The 25,908-nt window shown below is 36.8% G+C and overlaps 1 protein-coding gene across 3 annotated transcripts in view; it reads right to left on the minus strand.

The window, feature by feature from the left end:
• The window catches only part of PDCD10 (programmed cell death 10), a 44,213-nt gene that overhangs the window by 12,915 nt on the left and 5,390 nt on the right, over window positions 1-25,908 (minus strand). For 2 of the 3 annotated variants that reach the window (XM_043874324.1, XM_043874326.1), the window contains exons 2-3: window positions 15,117-15,324; window positions 6,102-6,155 (exon numbers count right to left, since the gene is read on the minus strand). In XM_043874324.1, the coding sequence (XP_043730259.1) occupies window positions 6,102-6,155; window positions 15,117-15,212 (150 nt within the window). In that variant the 5' untranslated portion in view covers window positions 15,213-15,324. Of the gene's footprint in view, window positions 1-6,101; window positions 6,156-15,116; window positions 15,325-19,917; window positions 19,989-25,908 lie in introns of all 3 variants that reach the window. The other variant, XM_043874325.1, reaches the window with a different exon arrangement.

Raw genomic sequence — 25,908 nt, forward strand, 5'->3', positions numbered from 1 at the left:
TCCTGAGTTTACCAAAGTTAGTTTTCAAGATTTGGATTTTCCCTTGTAATTCCGCCCCATTTTATTATTTTAAAAAAATTTTGTAATCACACTCTGTTTCTTTTAGGATGCCTGCCAATTTTAATCATCATGCTGATGATTTCCTCTCTTTTTTGCCCTGGTACTACATAGTAAATATGATCTATCAAATGGCAATCTATTTGCTTCCTGATGGGCCAAGTTATGTTTAGCTTCTGCCGCCTCAATTCTGGTATCACTGCAGTTTCAGCTTGCTTCAGCTCTTTACATTATAACATCTTGCTTCTTATTAGATTTCAAGCACCAAAAACTGAAAGGTTGTGGAATGAAAGCAGAAAAGAAAACATACACATTTAGTTCAATCCTGGGATCATTTTAACTGTTGTCAAATGCTTACAGGAAAGTCATTTTGACAGTTAATAAAGTATGTCCTACTGAATTATTCTTTAAAATCTGTTTGATTTTCCCTCTCATGAATGTATTTAAAAATCTATTTTAATAAATAAGAGTTGTTGAAAGATAAGCTGTACAAAAAAGGCTTAAGATGGTGTCAACATTATTAATTTGGTAAACTGCCACAAAATAACATAGTTATTGGATAAGAGTGAAACAAGCCAGTATTTGGTAAGAGTGGTTTATTTTCTGAGTAACATTATATCTACCTACACAATGAATTATCTTAGAAAGTGGGGGAGATTTTCTATGTGCTTCCAGAGAATGCCAACAGAAAAATACAACTTCTTTGGTTAAGTTACAATGAAGTATGGAAAAAGTAAAATGCTTCTCCAAGTGTGAGAATGATGCTTTCAGTACCCAGCTCGTCTGGAGCCCTCAAATGCCATAGTTGAAGCATTAGAGTCCTCACAGATGTCCCTACTTTAACTCAGTTCAGTGTTCTTACTGCCAAAAGAAATACCAAGATACCTAACACTGCTGTGTAGTAAGTAAAGTTCAAACAGCTTTAGTAAGTACTTACGTCCTAACAACTGAGTAGCCTTTAAAAAATCACATGAATTGAAAGAAAAATATTTTATTTATTCTTAAATAATCATGATTTATTATTAATGAGATGTGAGAACCTGTTGGGTACTGCACAATTTCTCAAATGTTGGAATTAGATTAGAACTTTCTACCCTCATTTCCTATTGTACACTGATTTTCTTGTGAACTTGCTTTCTATCAACAGCAGTGGCCAAAGTCCAGTTTCACAGATATGACATCACTGAAAGGAATGCAGCCCAGATGAAGATGTTGAAACTGCAAACTGTCTCAAGCTTGTTCACACAGTGTCAAGTTAATGCTGAAGTCCCCTATTCCTTCAAATGTTTAAAATATCTCATGACAACCCTCTGAGTTTGCTGCAGGGTCCCGAGGTACCTTGGCACATATTCTGGGAACAGTAGTTTAGCATCTTCTGGCTGACGTCCTAGTTAAACTATTTTTTATCTTAGAGGCCTCAAACATAACCAGTGACTCTAACTGAAAAACCCTTAAATCAGACACTGTATCTATACCTTCAAGTTTTTCTTCAGAATACAATCTTAAACTCTGTGCTATCCAACTTTTATGAAAAGCCAAGGGCAGAAATACCCTCTCTTGGGATCAATGATCCTTAACACTATCAGAAACCTCCCAGAGGGGAAAGCAGGATCGATATCATAAAAGATAATAATCACTATTATCTTGGGAAAAATTATTTTTCTCCAAATAACAAAAATAGGTATTAAAGCTTGATAAATATCACTGGTGCTATGAACCAAGAACTGGAAACATGAAAATATAACTGGATATAAATACAGATATATGGCTGGGCAAGGTTTTTTTTCAAGTAAGTTAAAGTTTAAAAATCACAAAATCTTAATGTTTTTAATGCATGCCCTCCTTTAAAATCATTTGAAATTTTAACAAACAGAATATAGTAATTAAGAATAAATCAATGCAAAACTAATATACTTTCCTCCAAATAACTCTCACTATCCCTAATTAAGAATCAGTGCCATGCTGTTTACAACAGCTAAGACATGGAAGCAACCTAGATGTCCACTGGCAGACGAATGGATAAGAAAGCTGTGGTACATATACATAATGGAATATTCAGTTCAGTTCAGTTCAGTCGCTCAGTCGTGTCCGACTCTTTGTGACCCCATGGACTGGAGCACTCCAGGCCTCCCTGTCCAACACCAACTCCTCGAGTTGACTCAAACTCATGTGCATTGAGTCAGTGATGCCATCCAACCATCTCATCCTCTGTCATCCCCTTCTCCTCTCGCCTTCAATCTTTCCCAGCATCAGGATCTTTTCAAATAACTCAGTTCTTCACATCAGATGGCCAAAGTATTGAAGTTTCAGATTCAGCATCAGTCCTTCCAATGAATATTCAGGACTGATTTCCTTTAAGATGGACTGGTTGGATCTCCTTGCAGTCCAAGGGACTCTCAAGAGACTTCTCCAACATCAGTGTTCAAAAGCATTAATTCTTCAGCACTCAGCTTTCTTTATAGTCCAACTTTCACATCCATACACAACTACTGGAAAAACCACAGCTTTGACTAGACGGACCTTTGTCAACAAAGTGATATCTCTGTTTTTAATATACTATCTAGGTTGGTCATAACTTTTCTTCCAATGAGCAAGCATCTTTTAATTTCATGGCTGCAGTCATTATCTGAAGTGATTTTGGAGCCCCCAAAAATAAAGTCTGTCACTGTTTCCATTTTTTCCCCATTTATCTGTCATGAAGTGATGTGACCAGATGCCATGATCTTAGTTTTCTGAATGTTGAGTTTTAAGCCAACCTTTTCACTCTCCTCTTTCACTTTCATCAAGAGGCTCTTTAGTTCTTTCTTCACTTTCTGCCATAAGGGTGGTGTCATCTGTGTATCTGAGCTTATTGCTATTTCTCTCAGCAATCTGGATTCCAGTTTGTGTTTCATCCAGTACAGAATTTCTCATGATGTATTCTGCATATAGTTAAATAAGCAGGGTGACAATACACAGCCTTGACATACTCCTTTCCCTATTTGGAACCAGTCTATTGTTCCATGTCCAGTTCTAACTGTTGCTTCTTGATCTGCATATAGATTTCTCACAAGGCAGGTCGGCTGGTCTGGTATTCCCATCTCTTGAAGACCTTTCCACAGTTTGTTATGATCCACACAGTCAAAGGCTTTGGCATAGTCAATAAAACAGAAGTAGATGTTTTTCTGGCATTCTCTCACTTTTTCGATGATCCAACGTATGTTGGCAATTTGATCTCTGGTTCCTCTGCCTTTTCTAAATCCAGCTTGAACATCTGCAAGTTCACAGTTCATGTATTTGTGAAGCCTGGCTTGGAAAATTTTGAGCATTACTTTGTTAGCATGAGATGAGTGCAACTGTGTGGCAGTTTGAACATTCTTTGGCATTGCCTTTCTTTGGGACTGGAATTGAAAACTGACCTTTTCCAGTCCTGTGGCCACTGCTGACTTTTCCAAATTTGCTGGCATATTGAGTGCAGCACTTTCACAGCATCACCTTTTAGGATTTGAAATAGCTCAACTGGAATTCCACTACCTCCACTAGCTTTGTTCATAGTGATGCTTCCTAAGGCCCACTTGACTTTGCATTCAGGATGTCTGGCTCTAGGTGAGTGATCACACTGTCATGAATGGAATATTACTCAGCATTAAAAAGAATGCATTTGAGTCAGTTCTAATGAGGTGGATGAAACTGGAGCCTATTCTACAGAGTGAAATAAGTCAGAAAGAAAAACACCAATATAATATGCTAACACATATATAAGGAATTTAGAAAAATGGTAATGATGACCCTACATGCAAGATAGCAAAAGAGACACAGATGTAAAAAACAAACTTTTGGACTCTGTGGGAGAAGGCAAGGGTGGGATGATTTGAGAGAATAGCACTGAAACACGTATATTACCATATGTGAAATAGATCGCCAGTCCAAGTTCGATGTGTGCAATAGGGTACTTAAAGCTGGTGCACTGGGACAACCCAGAGATAGGATGGGGAAGGAGGTGTGAGGGGGTTCAGGGCAGGGGTACACAGGCACACCCATGGCTGATTCATGTCAGAGTATGGCAAAAACCACCACAACACTGTAAAGTAAATAGCCTTCAATTAAAATAAATTAATTAAAAAAAAAAAGAATCAGTGCCATGAATAAAATTTACCCAGATCTATCACATTTAACCAGATTTATCATAACCACATACTTTAAACAGTTTGCTTTTTAAGTGTACTTTAGAGGTAAAACGTCAGCTTATATATAAGGATATTACAAGGAAAAGCTTAATAAAGTTCATTACTTTATGTCTTTTATGACTGTCAGTGGGTATATAATAAATACTTGAGAGTGAGTCTTCCTTATGAGGACACATTGGAGAAGTTTCTCTCTCTTTTTGGTATCGGAAAAGCCAAAAAACTGACTTTTGCCTTATCAATACTACAGTGTGCAAGGGATCACTTTCCCTTCTTTGGCCACAAAGATGGTTAAAATATTCCCCATAATGCCACCCTGACAACCAAATATACCATTCCAAATCACACTGATACTTAACGCAAAGAAGAAAACAAAAAACAAATAAACAACAAAAAACTCCACTAAGGATGGTGCTGCTTCATTCATTCTCTTCATTGAACCAACGATTTGGCAGGATATATTTAAATAAAATTAGTATGCATGTGTATACAGGCACTGCATGTTAGAGTATTACATCAAAATAGTACTGATCAATACACAAAATGTAATTTCTAGTAGTGAAATAGACAGATGTCTAATGACATTATTTATGCTACCAGGTAAGAGAGGTATCAATAAGCTAACCTTTGCCATAAAGAAATCAAGCTGAATATTCACAGTTTCAACTCCAATGAGATTCAACTATAAATTTATTCTAGATTTAAACATTAAAATACTTGAAATATAAGTCGTTTTAGCTATTGATGGGAGCAAACACACAAAAAGTAAATAAAAATTAAAAATTTGGGCACCCTGATATGTATCTAGGTCTTCCCAGGTGGCGCTAGTAGTACAGAACCTGCCTGCCAGTGAAGGAGATATAAGAGAGTCAAATGTGGGTTGAATCCCTGGGTCGGGAAGATCCCCTGGAGAAAGAAATGGCAACCCACTCCAGTATTCTTGCCTGGAAAATCCCATGGACAGAGGAGCCTGGCAGGCTACAGTTCATGGTATCACAAGAGTCAGACACACCTGAAGTGATTGAGATGGATATATATTTAGGATGAAAAGGATTAAGTCTTACATGTAAGGCTGCACTCAGTAAGTGGAGTAGGGCTATCCAATAGAAATATTCAGTAGGAGCCTATCTGATTTTAAATTTTTAGTAGCCACATTAAAAAAGTAAAAAGAAAAAAACACATGAAGTTATTTTAAGAGTACACCCAAAATATTATCATTTCAACATGCAATCAACATAGTACATATTACTGAGTTGCTTATATTCTTTTATTGGTACTCATCTTCAAAACCTGGAGTACAACTCAATTTGAACTTGCTATATGTTAAATGCTCAACAGCAACATGTAAGCTAGGAATTATCAACTTAACATCTTCAGGGCAATGAAACAATAAGACAATGAAAAAGTTCATCCTGAGTGACTCAGCTGATCCTCAAAATATCCTTGATGTGATAAACACAGAGGTCTTATTTTCCCACTCAAAACACAGTTTTACACTTACGTTCTATAGTTAAAAAGAGCATGAAGAAAATCTTTGGGTGTAACTTTATGAAAGTTTTTAATATATCAAATAAAACCGAATTTTAAAATATACTCTAAAGCTAAAGAGAAAATATTCTGAAGCACGAAGTGATGAAAAGCTGAATGCTACTGAAACAGCACTTGTTCCAACTCACTTTTTCAGAGTGTTTTAAGCTTTAAAAGTGTACACTAAAACAGGCACAAGATGACTGAAAAGGTTTTCACTAAACAGCAAAACAAAAACAAAAGAGAAAGGTATCCAGAAAGGTTAAAAAGAAAACTGACATTTATGACATGGTATATAGATTTCTTTGTAAGATACATTTTAATCACCATAATAATAAATTATCTGTGCCTCACCTTAATGAAAGCTGCTCTCAGTGTCTGAGCTGCAGACAGATTTACTCGTTCTAGCTGCAATAAAAATTTTAAATCATTAATATCAGTTTTCTGGAAAAAATACATTCCTGATACTGCATTTTGCAGTAATCACACTGATACACCCATCAATTAACAAACACAAATTGCTAATGATTCTGAACCAACATAGTTCTTCAAACAGATGATATAAAATTTTCATTAGAAAGGATGAAAAATTAAGATATGTGTATTAGTCCCTTATTTATTCCTTTGGGGCTTCCTAGGTGGCGCTAGTGGCAAAGAACATGTCTGCCAATGCAGGAGACTGAAGAGATGCGGGTTTGATCCCTGAGTTGGGAGGATCTCCCGGAGGCAAGCCATGGCAACCCTCTTCAGTATTCGTGTCTAGAGCATCCCATGGACAGAGGAGCCTGGTGGGCTAAAGTCCACAGGTCGCAAAGAGCTGAACACAACTGAGGCGACTTAGCACACACCACCTTAAGAACGATTTAAGGTAAGCACAGAATACAAAATACTATACATCCCTAGTAGAAATAAACATATTCACTTAAATTTTTGAAAATGGGTGGAGGATTCAAGATTAACTTTCAATGTTCTGTTAAAAAGAGATGGCAAATTATGTGTGTATGAACTATAAAATGACCAAAACAAAGAAAATATGTATTACTTAAGATTTTTTGTGTTTACTACTTTACTCTTTTATTAACTGAAACACAGTTGACTGACAGTGCTGTGCCAATCTCTGCTTACAGCAGAGTAACTCAGTTATGCACACACATTCTGTTTTTAATATTCTTGTCCATTGCAGTTTATCCACTGTATATGTAGATTACAATACACCATTGTATATATGCACCACATCCTCTTTACCCATTCATCTGGTGACAGACATGTAGGCTGTCTCCATGACTTGGCTGCTGTGAATGGTGCTGCTATAAACACAGGGGTGCATGTATCTTTTTGCATTGTAGTTTTGTTCAGGTGTAGGCCCACGAGTGGGATTGCTGGATCATATGGCAATTTTATTTTTAGTTTTTTGAAGAACCTCCACACTGTTTTCCATGGTGGCTGCACGAACTTACATTCGCACCAGCAGTATAGGAGGGTTCCCTTTTCTCCACACCCTCTCCAGCATTTGTTATTTGTAGACACTTTAATGATGGCCATTCTGACTGGTGTTAAGTGGCACCTCACTGTAGTTTTGATTTGTATTTCTCTAATAGTGATGTTAAACATCTTTTCATGTTGCCTATTGGCTGTCTTCTTTGGAGAACTGTCTATTAAGACCTTCTGCCAATTTTTCAATTGGGTTGTCTTTTTGTTGTTGAATTGTATAAGCTGTTTGTATATTTTGAAGATTAAGCCCCTGTCTATAGCATCATTTGCAAATATTTTCTCCCTTTCTGTAGGTTGTCTTTTCATTCTTTTATGGTTTTCCTTTGCTGTGCAAAAGTTTGTAAGTTTGATTAGGTCTCATTTATTTTTGTTTTTATTTCTAGTGCCTACTACCTAACTCTTTTAAAACTGCTTTTTCATCTCCTCAGTTAGGCATTAAACTAAGATTAGTCTTTTTTTTTAATTAATTAGCAAACAGTACTGGTAAAAAAGGTTTGTTACTTAAATTGAAGACTGTGGGTCATCTGAATTTTATAGATGGTTTATATCTGTCTTTTTTTGAACCAGAATTTAAAAAATGGCTACCAAAAGTTCTGAATCGACAGTTCAACCCAAATGCTTTTAACTTTTATTATCAAATGTATAAGGATTATAATTCTGAAAGATAAACATCCTTATTAAACACTGTATAAGTTGCTTTTCATTGGGCTAAAGAAGGTATACAATTTCATAAAAGTTACTAATTTCTTGAAAAATTAATTGCCAGGCTTAAAATAACTAGCTTCAGTTAAACTCAGATTTTGTTAGTCCCTAAGAATTAGGCCAGTTAACTCAATAAAACTCAATGTATGTATTTTTTTATTTGGGACAATATTAACCCTTCAAAATCAATGTAATCTTACAAAGATTTTTATGCAAGTATAATATTTCTAAAAAAACTTATGGTTATAGATCAGTTATGCAATAACTATTATTTTTGATTCTTTAAGGCAATGAAAACAGTTTTACATACACACATACAATCTAGTGACTCTCCAAACAGTTTAAATCAATTTATTTTCTAAATAAGACAGAAATGCCAAGAACCTTATCTCCCTATGAGTTACCTGCCTTAACAAAAAGAAAAGCACCAAAACTGGCCAAGATTAACAATTTATCTCCAAAATAAACAATGGGCCATTCAATTTTGTATTTATTTAACTTGGCTTCTAGAAATCTTGTAAAATCTAACACCGCCCTGGTAAGTAAAAGGAAAGACACAAGGGGATCCAGGTAGGCAAAAACAGCAAGTAAGCAACTAAATAAGATAAGTGTATTTAATTACCTAATGAAGGTATATCTCCAAAAAATTAAAATTTCCTTCTTCCACCAAATTCATTTAATTATAATGAATCGCAAAGAAGATTTAGCAATATAGCTCTTCTGATCTCAAGTTCTTATTGTGCAAGTGAGGCAGAGGGAGACAGACAGAATAAATGTTTCCTCCCTGATAGGAACCCATTTCCTTGTTCAAGTTTACACCACACTGACCTCTTTCGCCAAGTCAGAGGTCTGAGTCAGATGAGTGCCTTTCAAGCATCAGCATTAACTCACTCTGTACTGCCCTGACAGGTATATTAAAGGGTCAACTCAAGTAAAAGGGGCCGCCAGTCAGTGAGGAACTATATAATTAGCCAAGACAGACATCTACAGCTCTAGATTTCTAGATTAAGTTTACATATGTATATATGAGAAAGGAGAGAAAGGTCAGACTTAACATACTACATCGAGTCAGGGATCTGTGAAGCACCTGACAAGAACTCTGCTGGGAGTCACTTGGGATACATTATTTACCCACACATCTTACAATAATCCCACCAGGATTTATTACTCATAAGATATTCACAATGCCCAGGCAATACCAGGCATATAGGCACCTACATACATTCAAAAAATACTCTGAATGAAACTTAACCTTTCATCCACAAATTTACCTAAATTGGTTTTGAATCTATTTATAATTTCAGCCTCTAATACTCAGGTAGCAAGGTATGTTTACACCTTCCCTGTCATAATGTGCTTCTATTTCAGGCCTCTCACATATGATAGATGATTTCATAATAAAATCATGTTTACCTTACCTGTACCTTTCATTACAGTATCAGGTTCCAGTAATATACCAGTAACAGCTACCACTTTACTAAGCACATACTATGGACTTTATTATGTATTTTTATAGAGTATGTCTAACTAACCCTCATAATAAATCTGTAACAATCTATCATCATCTCCATTTTATAGAGGAATAAATTCAGTTTGCAAAAATTTTCCCAACATAAAAGAGCTAAAAAGTACAGAAACAGGCTTCATACCAGATCTGTCTGGCTCTAAAACCAACACACAAGCCACTTAGCTCCCTGTCCTCACCCACCCTGTACTCATCCTCTCCAGGCCAGCTTCTGTCCCATCACTGAATCTCTTCAACTGCTTAAGAACCAACAATGTACTGAATTTCTACCATGTGAGAGAAGTCAGTGTGAGAGATAGAAAGAACCCGAGAGAGATATTCCTGGAACCCCAGAAGATTAAGTAGGTACACAGAAGCTGATGGGACCACTGTTAGCTGAAGTATGAAGATGAAATCTAAACTGGTCCTTGAAGAATGTGACCTCCTAGAATCCTCCTCCTTAGTGTTTCTTCAGGGTTGCTAACATCCTGCGGATATAATGAAGTTATGTCAGTTTGGAACAGATAATAATATCCACTTTGTTTCCAATACTTTTACTACTGGGTCCAGTATTTTTCAGCTTTTGGGATAAGGGTCTTTGACTGGCGTATGTTTAAAGAGCCAGTGCAATCATTTTTCAGCGGTGCCTGACAGTGCATATACCATATTTTAAAACCAAAGAAGAAAAAAAGGGATATATGATGACATTTTTGTATTAACAGATACTGGGACATGGAGAGGCACTCCTAGATCTCTGCCATGTTGGATTTCCATGTCGCCAGTAAAAAAAGTTAAGACAGAGGGAATCAGAGTAAGAGAAAAGAGCACATAACACCTCTCCTCACTCAGAGACGGAAGTGCAACTGGAGGGAAACTGTAGGCTGGGTGAGCTTAACATTAAGGTCTCACCTCAACCTCACATTTTGTCTCCTCTCAGTTGTGTGAGCTCCTCCTGCAACTTATTCTTCACAGCTTTTGCGACCACTGTTAACTAACTGCAAACTTTTCAAATTTAACTTTTTGGATCACTTATAAATATATTTTAAAAGCTTATATAATTTTGAATTCATAGAGAGCTTTTATTATATCACTCCCTCTAGAAATAACAGTTCATTCCTATACTTTATTTTCTAGTATCAAGCCAATTTCTTTTTAAAAAAAAAAATACTTCAAAAAAAATTTTTGATCATGCTATGCAGCATGAAGGATTTTAGTTCCCTGACTAGAGTCTGAACCCCTATCCCCTGCAGTAGTGGCTTGTAGTCTTAATCATTGGACTGCCAGGGAAGTCCCTCAAGCCAGTTTCTTAAACCCGATATTAAAAAAATATATATCCACTTAACACTTTAGTTGCTCAAGTTTTAAACAGTCTTACAAAATCTTTTAAGTATTTTTTTAGGTCAAAATAATTAATTAGTTGGTTCCAAATTGTCTATAAAACCTGCTTCCTCAAAACCAGGCCTATTTCCCCCACGCTGATACCTTCTTCCTTTTACCCACCCTCCTCCCAATGCCATCAAGATTATTGATCATATTATTTAAAAGAAAGTTAAACTGAGCCAAGAATATAAACTCCACATACATCTCTTGTGATTTAAATGATAAAGGATGAGTTAGGTTTAAAAAAAAAGCCAGAACAAAAACAGAAGTAGACAGAATCAAGAGGCCACCCATTAAATTTTATGAGTTTACAAAGGCAAAGTGCAATCATCTGTTCTGTACATAGTAAGTCCAATAAGTGGCTCTAAAAGAATCAGTTTCTGGGGTTGCTAAGTTGTCTAGCAAAAAAATGAGCAGAGCCATCTAACTACTATAAGAATATTCCACTAAAACACTGCCTAAAAATGTGCACACTCTCAGGTATGATCACAATTTTACATAAAATTATGTGGAAGACTCCTTAATAATAAGATCTAATACTTACACATGTCTGGTATTGTTCTAAGCACTACATCAATTCACTTACTTCCCAGAGTTGTGAGAATTAAATAAAATATTGTTTATCCTCATTATGCAAAATAGAAAACTAAGACAAGATTATATAGCATAGTAAATGACAGAAAAGTAAATCAAATCCAAAATATTAACTATGATCACTTCTGAATAGTGGGATTATAAGTGAAGCCCACACCTTCACTGTGGAGAAGTGTAAATATTTACTTAAAATTTGAGGTTTGATTTTTTTAATAGGAAAAATATTTGTATTTGCCTTAAAAGTTTTCTTTCAAGTCACCGGAAAAGAACATACATGATATGTCTTTTCCTGGAATGAAGAACAGAACCATACATCCTTCCTTCTCCATATACAAAGAATCAGCAAAAAAGAATACAGTACATGAGAAGCTGATCTATATAAGACTTGGCATGAGGTTTCTATAAACTCATTATTCCATAATGCAACCAGGAGACCTATTTCACAGTACATTTACAACACATGCAATATACTTGGACTCTGAACTGTGCAGCAGCTGACTAAACAAGAAGCTTACTTTCGGCATAGCTTCATTAAGTTTAGCAAGCATCTTGCTCCCAGAATGTCATAAATAACTTTCTCCTGTGAGCTGGAGTAACAGTACTAAAATTTCCCCAGGTGTAAGGATATCCTACTATCTAAAAATCTGTTCTGCAAAATGGCTTCTAAGCTACCATTGTTACTATTATGAATGTAATATTAAGGTGAGCATGCATAAGTTTTTTAACTCTTCCCTACAGAGTGGACAAAATTTAATGAATCATTTACCTTCAGAGTAAAACTTTATCCCATTGTGGTGCTACTTTTTGTAAAATTAATTTGACATCCATTTTATCTTTAAATATGCAAAGCAGAGAAAAGCAGAGCCAAAGTAGATTCTAATTTCCCCATTACTAGATTTATAGAAAAATCCATGTTTGAACTAGAGTTAAATAAAGGTATCTTATTTAAGATGTTACAATAATACATTGGAATGCCAGAGAACAATGCTTGTATTTTATTAAAAAAAGAAAAACAAACTTGATACCATGATGTTAGATCAGTAAATTCAATTTGAGAAATTAGACCCTGACAACTTGACGTAGTATCTCTCAGTCTGACACAACCAGCCACTTCATTTCCAAATTTCACTTCAAACAACAACTATGAATCATCTGGCAACATGTTCTAATCTTGGGTCCATTATACCCCACATGTTGTTCAAGTTTCAGATTTCTGAAGAGATTTGCTGGTTCATTTATAGCCATTTCTTTTTCTTTCAAGTTAATTCTTCTTACATATGAACAAAGTAGAAAAGGTATTACCGATATTAATCTCAAAGAGTTCACGTGAATCCTACATCCTGTACAACTGTTTTCCAAAGTCAAGCAACAGTGCTCGCTTCGGCAACACATATACCAAAGTCAAGCAACACATAAAATCATTTCACCATGTGGAGGAAAAGGTCACTCAAATTTTTAGAAAAAAAAAGCTTTTCTCATTCCTCTTTCATTAACTAGAGGATTAAACTGAAGTTTCGCAATGCAAATTGACCTTCCTTAAAGACTCAAGATACCAGATAAATATAGAAAGTGCCCCCAGACAACTTGATCCAGTAGCCTACAGAGTTAGCTTTACATAAACACGAGAAGAGGGAGCATCTCTGGATGGAACTGTCATGATGGCTCTTAAAGAACCTGAGAAGTTTAAACACTAAATGTCAAGACAGGTTACTCATCTATCCTTCAGTGACTCTCTTTACCTCATACCTGGTACAAGCATAACTGAACAGTTAATAACTGATTTGCTTAAACATCCGTGTTCCCTGCAACTCTTGACAAGAAGTATGCTGACTCTTTCTTCCTCGTATCTCCAGACTCTTGCAGCGGACTCAACAAATAGCTGGTATTTAGTAAATATTTACTGAACAGCACTGAAGCACTGCTTCCAACAATAACAATAGTCTTGCAATGCCTGGGTAAAGTATTAGAACAAAATGGCAAAATTAATGACTGGAGTGTTGGCTACAGCTACCAGAGATGGGTATAGCCAGCCCTAGAAGAATACTTCCAATGCCATCACGGTAGCAGGATAATCGTGACAGGTTTTCCAAAAGATGCCTCCTCTTTGCTTCCTCTTCAGTAAACTTCTAAATTTCCTAACTGCCCAGCTAGGTGTGGTCATAAATCTATATTCTTGCCAATGAGATGTAAATGGAAGTCTCAAGTACGACTTTCAGAAAGGTTACTTTAACGAAGCTTTATCAGCTGGAAATAAATCCCCACCGCCTGCTTCGTTTTTTCACCCCTTTCAAACAACTTAGGACAAAGCAGCAGCCATCCCACATGCTGACGTGACCTTGACAATGGAAGGCAAGCACCAGGATGATGAAACAGAAGACAGGAACCTCAGTTTTTGATGATACTGACTCATAATACTATTAGTCCTGGACCGCTTGCCAACAGAATTTTTTATGTAAAGAAACAAACTTTAAAGCAAAATAATCTCACATATCAGGACCTCAGTTCACCATTAAAAGGAGGGGACAGATCCCGAGAATTTAGTCAGCTGGAGCCGCCTCAGCTTCTGTGTGGAGGGGACCTTTGTTTTAATTAATAATGACCCCAAAGTGCAAAAGTAGAGACACTGGCAATTTGAATATGCCGAACAGAAGCCATAAAGTGCTTCCAAAATTTTTAAAAAAAAAAAAAAAAAAAAAAAGGAGGGGACAAATTATCTCTTTCAGAACTTCCAGTTCTAAAAACTCTACATAGCTTAGCCTATTAAATATCAACTTAAAAAAAAAAAAACCCAAAATGTATCAGCATTATTAAATCCTGGAAAATTCCTCAAATAAAAAAGCAATTATATCTTCTCTAGATACAAAGCAATGGCATCTTCCATATATCAGTAAAATTATGTTTTGTCACTACTCACTCTAACTTTAACTCAGGGATTCCCTCATAGCTCAGTTGGTAAAGAATACACCTGTGATGCAGGAGACCCCAGTTCCATTCCTGGGTCGGGAAGATCCGCTGGAGAAGGGATAGGTTACCCACTCCAGTATTCTTGGGCTTCCCTTGTGGCTCAGCTGGTAAAGAATCCGCCTGCAATGCTGGAGACCTGGGTTCAATCCCTGGGTTGGGAAGATCCCCTGGAGAAGGGAAAGGTTACCCACTCCAGTATTCTGGCCTGGGGAATTCCATGGTCGCAAAGAGTCGGACACGACTGAGCGACTTTCACTTTCACTGTAACTCATTAGGATATTTTCGGGCCTGCTCTTCTGGCTACCTAAAAGGTGCTAATCCCCAACTCTTCAACACACTAACCCTTATTTACCTCTTTCAGATGTTCGCATATATGTCTCTTATTCCAGTGAGGCCTGTCCTGGCCCCTAAAATAGGTCTCACCTGCTACTTTACTTAACACATTTTGTTTTTACACTTCATAGCACTCATCACACTTCTTCATTTATAAAATTACTTCTATTCTTCTGTCCAATGTCTCTCTCTTCTACTATAGTGAAACCTCCAGAGGAAGAGCAAAAGCTCAGGGCTTTTCCCTCACTGTTTTATGTCCAGCCCTGGAACAATGCTTAATACAGAGATGGAGTCCATTTATATAAGTACTTGTTATATGAGGGAACAAACAAACAAACGAATAAATGAAGCAGAAATAAAGAAATTCCACAGGTCATATGAAGAAATGTTTATTCACTTACCTCATTAAACACAGGATACATGACTGCATAGAGGGGCATAGAAACCATAGAAGTGGTCTCAGCTTCATTCTTCATCTCTTCCATTGTCATCCTCATTCAAAAACCAACTACAGCAGAAAAAGCAGTGCTAAAATGCAGAGGAATCTTCATTCACTGCAGTCTTTCTTCTCTTCTTTGTGATAAAATAAAGCACAAAACATATACTGACCTGGTTAAAGGGCAAGAAAGAACAGATATTTACTATATTAGAATTAGGAATAAAAACTTCAAATGTTTAACATTTTCATTAAAATTTTTTGCTAATCCTTCACTGATTTTGTCACCTAAAAAATAACAAAAACATAGCAACCATCAGAGATTTAAGGCTAATTTTTAAATTGGGAAAATTCCACCAAATGTGATCTATTTCGGGGAAAAAAATTGATCTAATTTCTTAATTAGATAATTTATTTAATATTATTTAATTTTGCCAGGGCCATTTTTTGAATCTTTGTCCAAAGTTAACACAGAAACTCGGAAGAAAAACCATGGGTACTGGAAGTTTGGAAATAAAATATTGAGAATTCAACAATATAAGAGAAAAATTTTGCCTTGAGGAGTTGAGGAAATGTGTTGCTTTTGAAAAGAAAGCGACTATATTTTAATTCCTTTGCTAGGCTGAACACTAAGCCTAACTATAAAGTGAAAGAGTAATAGTAGTTAACATATTTATATATTAAATGATACATAATATATGTTCAACAAAATATGTTCAACATAATATAAGTTCAACAAAAAAAGCTATCAATTTTGAATAATTTGTACCTTTTATAAAGCATTTTCAGATTATAAAGTATTTTTCACATGCATTCAGTCCTCCCAATAACTTACCTTATAGTAACTGTCATTCTAATTTTACAGATGAAAAAGCAGGCTCAGATGGTAAATAACTTGCCTAAGATTGCACATGCAGAGGTCTATGAATTCAGATCTGACACTCCCAAATCAAGAAACAGAGTATCAAGGGAAAACCAAGAACCTCATCTACCCAAGAAAGTACCCAAGACGTTATTCATTTACTGAATAAATATATGTTAACCACCTACTACACGCAAGCGCAGTGGGGGATGAAAAAGATCCCCCTAATCTTTGGTTAGGTTCTAATTGTTAAAAAATTACCTGATGCAGACTGTGGAAGACCTAAGCAGTTTGAAAGCTACAAAGGCTAGTGCTCATAGCTTCAAACAAACTCTAATGACCTGTCCCATCTGAGAACTGCTTACTATTCCTCCACATTCCTACCAGTGAAGTGGAACTCGACACTGACTGACAACAACTGAAAGTTTAGTCTTGTTTCTGGTAGTTCTAAACATGGAAATTTTTTCCTGTTTCAGAGCTTACAGCTGCTTCCTGAATTCACAGAATAAAATAATTAAATAAATAATAAATAAAAGGAAGAAAAGGCCAATCCCTAAATTTTATCCTTTAAGACAAGAGAAAACCATTATCTGATGAGTCAACTGGTACTTAAATAGACTTCTTTGGTCATACAGCTTAAGGACAGAATGGAGGAATGAAGCTGAAGGCAGGAAAAATCTTAAGACACCTAATGCATCCAGATCAATAGAACCTGAATAATAAAAAGAGCAAGTAAATATCTGCTGTTACTCTCTGACTACTTAATAAACCATTTGATAATCTGCCTTTCCACGTAAAATTAACTGTGAATACCTTTTCATAATAAACTTGGAACAAAAAAGAAGGGCTGAAATGCTGTGATACTAATCAAAGTGAAAATGATGGATACCAGATGTACAGTATCGATAGTAAATGAAGGCTTCAGTATCTATGAAAAAAGAAAGTGAAAGACAGCAGGACAGGGCCAACAACAGAACTTGAAGAACTATTTTACAGAATGACAGGGAAACAAATCTTTCATTTATTTAATGAATATTTCTTTTAAAAAAAGAAAAAAATTTATTGACTATGTATACAATATTGGGTCTAGTACTAATACAGAACAGTGAATAAGACAAGACCTCAGAGAGCTTATACTATAGAAGGAAAGATGAACAGCTGTGAAAACCACACAAGATGCTATGCTTTTATGGGAGAACTAGATAAGAGGACCAGTATCAGGGGTTTCCAAGAGAAGGAGGTCAAAAGTTTTAGATGCTTCTGAATATGGACAATAACCTAAAAAAAATTTTTAATTTCATTTCTTGATGAGGTCAAGTACAACACTCAAAGAGTAGTGTCACTTGTACACAGAGGGCGCTACCAGCAGAGGCTGGGCTGGTGAGCTGGCAACTCAGAGTCTGAGTTTTAAAGGAGCTCAGTCAGAAGGAGGGACAAACTAAAGGCCTAAGATACTGAGCACGCTCAGTGGGGTCATTTCTGTCTTTTACTCTTGGGAAAACATGCCTATCCCTGCATATACAAAGGCAGACACAGGTGAGCAGATTAGTAAAGTGGCTAGAGTCACTTTCTGAATTCCTGCTGGTATCTCCCTATCTACCCCACTAAACTTGCTCACTTAACTTTTACCTTTTCAAATACTGGCATTGATTTTTTTAAAAAACATTTTGTCTAATAAGTGGTACTGGACCATGTTGGAAATTTTCTCTTAAGATATTATTTAAATTAACTGTCTCTCTGTATAACTGTCTCTTTCTCTAATTTACTTATAGGTATATAAATATATACATAGTTTTTCTTGCCTCTAAAACTAACTTTACTATCAGCTACTATTTGTCATCAAAAAGACAGTATTAGAGCAACATTATGGGCTACACAGGTGGCTGGTTACTCAACACTTAACCACTCTTTCAAAACATTGTTCCCATGGGAAAATGTTCCAAAGAACCAATTTATATCTGAACTTTTCAGAACAGACAATCACAAGCTGGGCCAAACAGTTTCATTAGCGTTGATACGTGAATAAAAATCAACAATTCCAATAAGGCTTTTTAAATATTAAACTGTTCTGCCAATTTTAACATCAAGTTAAAATTCTGTTGTCAATCCTTCTACATGCTTCTTCACTTGAATAGTTCAATAAACAAGGTGCAACTCTATGCCACTTTAATGCCAAATTTAGTCTTAAGAGTTTCTGCCACACACAACGCAACCAACCAAAGGAGTCTGTTCATTTAAAGAACCACACGGGTGTATCTCAAGGCTCAGAACCAGCATTCCCTAAAACAGCCTCACTTTCCCCCTCTGGGGCACAGCAGGGCCAAGGCTATTTACTCTCAAATAAAATGTGTGAACAAATGGGAGTTCTCGGAATTGATGCATACAGTCCTTGGGAAAAACAGAAGCTTCCTAAGTAAAGGAAATTCTAGACTGAAAAATATTTGTAGGCAGGTTGTCTTGCTTTTCTCTATAGTCAAATCTAATACTAGCCCCCTTACATGATCCCAAATTCTTATAATTCCTTTCACTTCCCTCCCTAAAGGAGGAAAGTTTTATTTATTTTTGTTGGCTCTCCAAACTGTCCATAATATTTAGCTAAAAAAAAGTTTATTAATTCCAGCAGTAAATAGAATCCATGAGTTCATGCTATAATTTATAAGTGTATTTCTTTTCCCCAATAGTGACATTACCAGTCAGCATTAGCAGGAACACAGTAGACCTAACTTAATAAACGTTTGCTGAAAACATAAATTAATGAGACAAGAGATGGGCAATTTATAAGTTGAATCAGTCTTGCTAACACTGTTCAAATATTAAGTCTAACGAAACAAAAACAAACACAAATCTAAATAATTCTATTAACGAAGTCTGGACCCAGTTACATTTACCAGTTATCATGTCTTTTGGCTATCCCAAGCTCTTCCTACTGTAGTAAGCTGAGAGAATATAAGCATCAGACTACTGCAAATAAAATCAGAATTCCGAAAGAAATTACATGAAAGCCAAAGGAAACCAAAGGAAACTAAAACAGAGATTATTAATTCTAATGTCTTAATTAAGGCTACAGCTGGCATATAATTTAATAGTTCACAAAATTCTCAAAGTGGAAAGCATTCCAACATTGGTTAACCTTGCTTTACACATAACCAAGATCCAAAAAGTCACCCAGCTTTCAGCAGAAAGCAAAACTTTATGAGAAAGAGTGGAAGAGTGCTGCAGTTTCCAAATGCCGAACAACCTAAGCCATCACAATCACTTCAGAGCTTATTAAAAACATAAGTTCTCAAGATTACTCATAATCTCCAAGAAAGGACTAAGGAAGCTGTATTCTCAACAGCCAGCCCAGATGATTCTTGTGAACAGGACAGGTTGGATATCACCAGTATGGAAAGAACAGTGGCTAGAGTCAGAAGAAAGAAAAAACAAACTGCTAAGGACAGTCTCCAAGACACAGGTAAAATTAAGTTTGACTCAGCACCTGAGACAAGGGTTTTTGGTCCTCCTGACTTGACAGAAGTTTCACTTAATCACTGGCCTTGTTTCCTCATCAGAAAGTATAAAGGAGGTAAAAACTGTATCATCTTAAAGGCCATGGAACTTTAAAAATCAAAGACAGTAAAACTTTATTCCTGGTGTCTACCAAGGGTTCCAAAGGAATCTCATGAGAAATTTAAAAAAAAAAAAAAAAACTCACGAGATCATAGAAAATATTTACAAATTCTGATAAAGGAGATTTTCTTGAATGATTGACTCAGGGTTTCAAATAACTAGCACCACTTTGCTTTCTCTCAAGCACCCAGCATCATAAATCATACCCAGAAACTGAATTTATTTCAAGGTAGGAATAGATCAGTCTGGCCAAGTCACATAGCTGGAAAGGTGAGTATTTGATATCACAACCTACCTTTTAGAACCTTCTCAGGTCAAAATGTTGTAGCCACTTCCAAACAAGAGACAAAGGTTTAGCGGAAGATGCTAGGAAAAAGGCAAGCAGAGGAAGAGGGTAAGCAAGAGATCCTACTTAGACCAAAATGAATTTGGTAAAGAATCCACCTGCTACACAGGAGACATGGGTTCGATCCCTGCATCAGGAAGATCCTCTAGAGGAGGAAATGGCAACCTACTCTAGTATTCTTGCCTGGAGAATCCCATGACAGAGGAGCCTGACAGGCTACAGTCCACGGGGTCGCAAAGAGTCAAACACGACTGAGGCGACTTTTCAAGGTTCTAAGAAAGGCTTAACACTTCACCTAAAGGTGAATGGGAATAGGGCTGTTTGAATTACACAGTGGTTTACCCCTTACTTTAACCAGTTTCACTTACCTAAGGTCGACCAAGGTCCAAAATATTAAATAGAACATTTCAGAAATAAACAATTCATAAATTTTTAACTGTTCGCCATTCTGAGCAGCATAATTTAATCTCATGCCCTCCAGTCTGAGACCCCCCAATCATAGATATCATCTGCTCCTAACATGCTCACATCATCATGGATTGATGATCCTCCTTCAGATCTATCATCAGGTCAATAGTAAAAAAACAAAAGAAGGTCAATAGTATCCTAACACTAAATCACAATGCCTATGTCATTCACCTTGCTTAGTCTTATCACTCAGACGTTTTATCACCCAGTATCACTCACAGGAAGGTAAGTACAGTACACTAAGGTATTTTGAGAGACCACATTTGCATAACTTTATTACACTGAATTATTGTAATTGCTCTATTTTATTATGACTGCCAATCTCTTGCTATTTATAAATTAAACTATCATAGATATGGATGTATAGGAAAAAAATAATAGTTAATATAGAGAGCTTGGTACTATCTGAGGTTTCCAACATCCATTAGGAGTCTTCAAACCTACAGACATAGCAGGGGGGAAGGTGTGAGGGGGCTACTGTACTTAATTAACATTATTAGCACTGTCATTAGAGTGGTGAGTAACAAGCACAGTGACTCTAGAACCAGACTTGCTCGGATTCAATAAACTTCTCATTCATCCAATAAATGTATTGGGTAATAACTACCATTTACCAGCCCTTTCACTCACAGGAGCCCTCTCTCTCCATAATTTGAGAACCACTGCTCTAGGCATAATCACTACACAAACATTATGAACAAAGGTAAGTGGTCCGAATAGTAAAGGTAAGGGCTGGCAAAAATTATCCAGACTCAGATTTTTTCCATAATTCAGACAGTTTCAGATCTCAATCTCTCACCAGTAAATTTATCTGTACTGTTGTCACACACTCATGCATTTAAGAAACCTAAACATTAAGACTATAAAATTTTAAAGCGAAAACAGCCGTTAGCACATATTCCTCTACACTATCAAATCCAATCTCCAAACCTCACAATTTAGAAATAAAAGTCTCCAGAAATTCACATTAAGAAACTAAACAGTGACTTATTTTAAGTATATATTCTATAGAGCTACTATAACCGATTGTATGGGACACGTCTGCCATGTCCAAACTGCCTGCCATGTCTTCTATCTGCCCAAGTGATCTACTTCTAGGATCATCTGCCCTGCTCTCTGCATCCTCCACCGATCACTCAACTGAGAGTCAAGACCCCAGACTCAAGGCAGAATGTTTAGAGACGAACGCCAATGGGAACGTGGCTCTGATTCAAGGTCGCCCTAGGGTATACAGCAGCACAAGTCTGTGGATCTTCCATTTTTTGATACCAAGACCTCTGACTCATGTACTTTAAAAGTTAACTGCATAAAAAAAAAAGCTAACTGCATCATGTCAGTGTAAGAATATTTGGGGGGAGTAGTTTCTAAATACAGAAATCATAAACGGACAAGTAACTAACATTTTCTACATACGGATGGATAGCACAGAGTAGAAGGTAAGTGCTCAGATTTGAAACAGGTTTAAGTTTGAATGGGTGATATCACTTAATCTCTTTTTAAACTCAATGAGAAATTTACTGGCAATACTGACTGAGGTACTCACATCACAGCGTTATTAAGAGTACAAAATGCATGTACTTATTGCAGTATCTGACATACAATAAACATTCAAATTATTAGTTACTGATATTTCATCCAAGATTCTAAGAATCTGACACAGCATCAGGACTGGAATGAGTGTGAGGCAAACCAGATGGCTAGAGCACAAAATTAAGCTCTTCTAGGACAGACAGCGAGTGCCTCCTGAATTTTGTACACTAAACTCTTTGCTTGCCTCACCCTCGTCCTGCCCCTGCACAGTACAAGGATGGGCCAATACTGATTACCACAATGTCAAAAAGGACACATAAAATAGCCTTTTAAAACCTTTTCTTCCCCACTTGCCAAAATGAAGGCATATATAAATTACCTGGGCCACCCCAAAAAAGTTACAGGTGTCATCCAAAGCAAATTACAAAGTTTAGGAATTCTTAAAACATGTGATCATCAAATGCATTTTAAAATTATTTGCTAAGTCTTTGTTAAAATTCTTATTCTCTTAATGTACGTAGATCAATTTAATAAAGAAAGTTGTGGCCCAGAAGCAGACTTTTTAGAAGAGTGAAATCAAGATGTGGTCAAAGAGCTTCCCAAAAAATCCGTAAGAGGGGATAATCTATACAGGAAAACCAAAAGAGAATAGAATCAAAAGGCTTGCTACCTCTGATGGGAAAGGGGGACAACAAAAATAGCAACAACTGCTATTTGAGCTTCTAAGATATTTCTGCACAAGTTCAGGGGAAAAGACACATCTCTTTGGCAGTGACAATACTCTACTTTCCCCCCATTCGAATGCCTAAAGTTTCGTTCAATTCTGGTCTGAACAAAATTTAAATGAAAACATTTGTTGGAAGGCAAGAAACAAATTTGTTCCCTTGAATGTGTTCATCTTTTGCCCACAAAGTTCTTAATCTAGTGGTTCATGAATTAAATAATGCCTAAATGCCTAATTTAGTGTTTGAGGTACATCTCTGTATTCTCTTTATCATTGGTATTTGTGAGTTTTAATTTCTCTAATACAACTCTAAAGCCCTCCTTTAAAACCCCTTAGAAATTCAACTTAAGCTCTCACGGGCTCCCTGGTGGATCAGATGGTAAAGTATCTGCCTGCAATGTGGTAGTACTGGGTTCTGTCCCTGGGTCGGGAAGATCCCCTGGAGAAGGGGACGGCTACCCACTCCAGTATTCTTGCCTGGAGAATTCCATGGACAGAGGAGCCTGGAGGGCTAAGTTGCAAAGAATCACACACGACTGAGCAACTAACACACACACACACATCACACGGGTCAGGCTCACCTGCTCTGTATCACTTATAGTCTTACATTTTCCTTAATAACTCCTTACTGCCCAAGGTTCGCTACAGTATGCAATGTGTATTTTCTTTATCAAATTTCTTTGCACCACAACACTGCCACAAGGCCCTTAAATGTTGATAAAATTATTAGCCCCAGATATTAGATTGGTACAAATGTAATTGCAGTTTTGCACTGTTTAAATTTGCTGTTTGATATTGGAATATATTCTTAATAAATGTGGTTATGCTATACATCATTTTAATGTGCATTTCTCACTTTATGTTTTTTGCTAATGATTCATTACTTGTTGTTTATTTTATATTTATTCTGGACTATGGAAATGATGTTAGACAAAATGCAAATTCAAGCAATTTTCTTATCTGAGTTCAAAATGGGTCATAAGGCAGCGATGACAACTCACAACATCAACAAGGCATCTGGCCCAGGAACTGCTAACAACACAGTGCAGTGGCGGTTCACGAAGTTCTGCAAAGCAGGTAAGAACCTTGGAGAGGAGGAGCACAGTGGCCAGCCATTGGAAGGTGACAACAACCAACTGAGAGCAATCATTGACGCTGATCCTCTTACAACTACAGAAGAAGTTGCTGAAGAACTCAACATTCAACCATTCTACAGTCATTTGGTATTAGAAGCAAACTGGAAGGTGGAAAAGCCAGTTAAGTGGGTGCCTCATGAGCTGACCGCAAACCAAAAAAAATGATTGCTTTGAAGTACATCCTTCTCTTATTCTATGCAACAACAACAAACTGTTCCTCAATTGGATTTTTACGTGAGACAAAAAGTGGATTTTATATGACGACTGGTGGTGATGACAAGCTTAGTGCTGGACTGAGAAGCTCCGAAACACACCCCAAAGCCAAACTTGCACCGAAGTCCTGGTTACTGTTTGGTGGTGTCCGATCCACTATGACATTCTGAATGCCAGTGAAACCATTACGTCTGGTAAGTATGCTCAGCAAACTGATGAGATGCACTGAAAACCGCAATGCCTGCAGCCAGCATTGGTCTACAGGGCCTAATTCTTATCCAGGACAACGTCTGACCACACGCTGCACAACTAACACTTCAGAAGTTGAATGAATTGGGCCTTACCTCATTCGCCAAGTTCACCTGACCTCTCATCAACCGACTACCACTTCTTCAAGCATCTCGCCAACATTTTGCAGAGAAAATGCTTCCATAACCAACAGGATGCAGAAAATGCTTTCCAAGAGTTTGTCGAATCCCAAAGCATGGATTTTACACTACAGGAATAAACAAACTTATTTCTCATTGGCAAAAATGTGTTGATTGTAATGGCTCCTATTTTGATTAATAAAGATGTATTTTAGCCGAGTTATAACGATTTACAATTCACAGATGAAACTGCAATTACTTTTGCACCAACCTAATAAATGGACTCTGACTCATTTGTTTAACAGTAAGTGAGAATAAGGACAAGATTCTATCACGATAATGACATTTAACTTCACCTTTAGCTCCAAGTGATCTCAAATAAAAATGCTATTAGTCACAAGAAGAAATGAAGGAGACAGAATGGTATCTGTTTGTATCATATATACAATTCCTCCCATGACCTTCACTTATAAAACTGTAATTCATTTTTCAAGGAAGAACACCAAAATTAAGGGAGGACCTCAGAAACCTCTCAAGTTTTGACAATACTGTCAGAATGCCAATTTTATTACGGATAAAGGCATCTGCAAGTGTCTACTCCTGAATAAAAGGCCACAGCATTATTCGAAATCCTTTGGAATTAAATTAGACAGCCTTGTAACAATGTGAACTGGTATAGGGAGCAGTTGCACTCTGGAGGCTAGGTATGACTCATTTACCATTCCCAAAGGCCTTTGGTTCCAGCAACATAATGAAGTCTAAGAAGGCAGCAAGGGTTTAACACCTGAGGGTTTTGTCCTGCCTGGACTCCAAACTCCATTAGATTTCCAGTTCATCCTGAAGACAGGATGGCTGAGTAAGGCAGAAAGGCGTATTTCAGTGCCAGGGACCAGAAGGTAACTCAGAGAAACTATCATTTTTTCCCCTTTCCTATTGGCTCTGATGCGAAATTATCAAATGAATTGATACACGGTCAAGGACTTAATATATCAGAAAGACCAAATGTCCATATAATGGTCTTTCCACCCCCCTACTATCCACTAAATTATAAACATGTAGAGAAGTTTTATTCCTTTCTCTATTTCCTAGTACCTAGCTTGGTACTCCGCACAGTCAGTCTAAATCAGCAGCAGTGTTGGAGATGCGATGATGAAAAGCTAGATACAGTCGATGCCCTTGAGGGTGTGCAGTCTTGTAGGGAAGAGAGATGATAAAGAAACACATGTCAAGCTGCCACTTCACATAACTCCAGGGAGCACACCTGTGTCACACTATACATATACTTGTCCTATGCAAATTCAACAGGCACGTTTAACATTTTTCATTTTTGAAGAAAACAAAAAGAAAAATAACTATTGAAATACTGGGTGATTGTAATTCCATTCCACAAATATAAGCCCCTGAATGAAAGCGATAAAGTCATGGATCTGCTACCCACTACTGGACTGAGGGCCACAGCTGTCCACCAAATGAGAGGCTCATCACACTGTGATTCTCGTAG

This window comes from Cervus elaphus, chromosome 19, assembly GCF_910594005.1.
Source record: "Cervus elaphus chromosome 19, mCerEla1.1, whole genome shotgun sequence".
Lineage (NCBI taxonomy): Eukaryota > Metazoa > Chordata > Mammalia > Artiodactyla > Cervidae > Cervus > Cervus elaphus.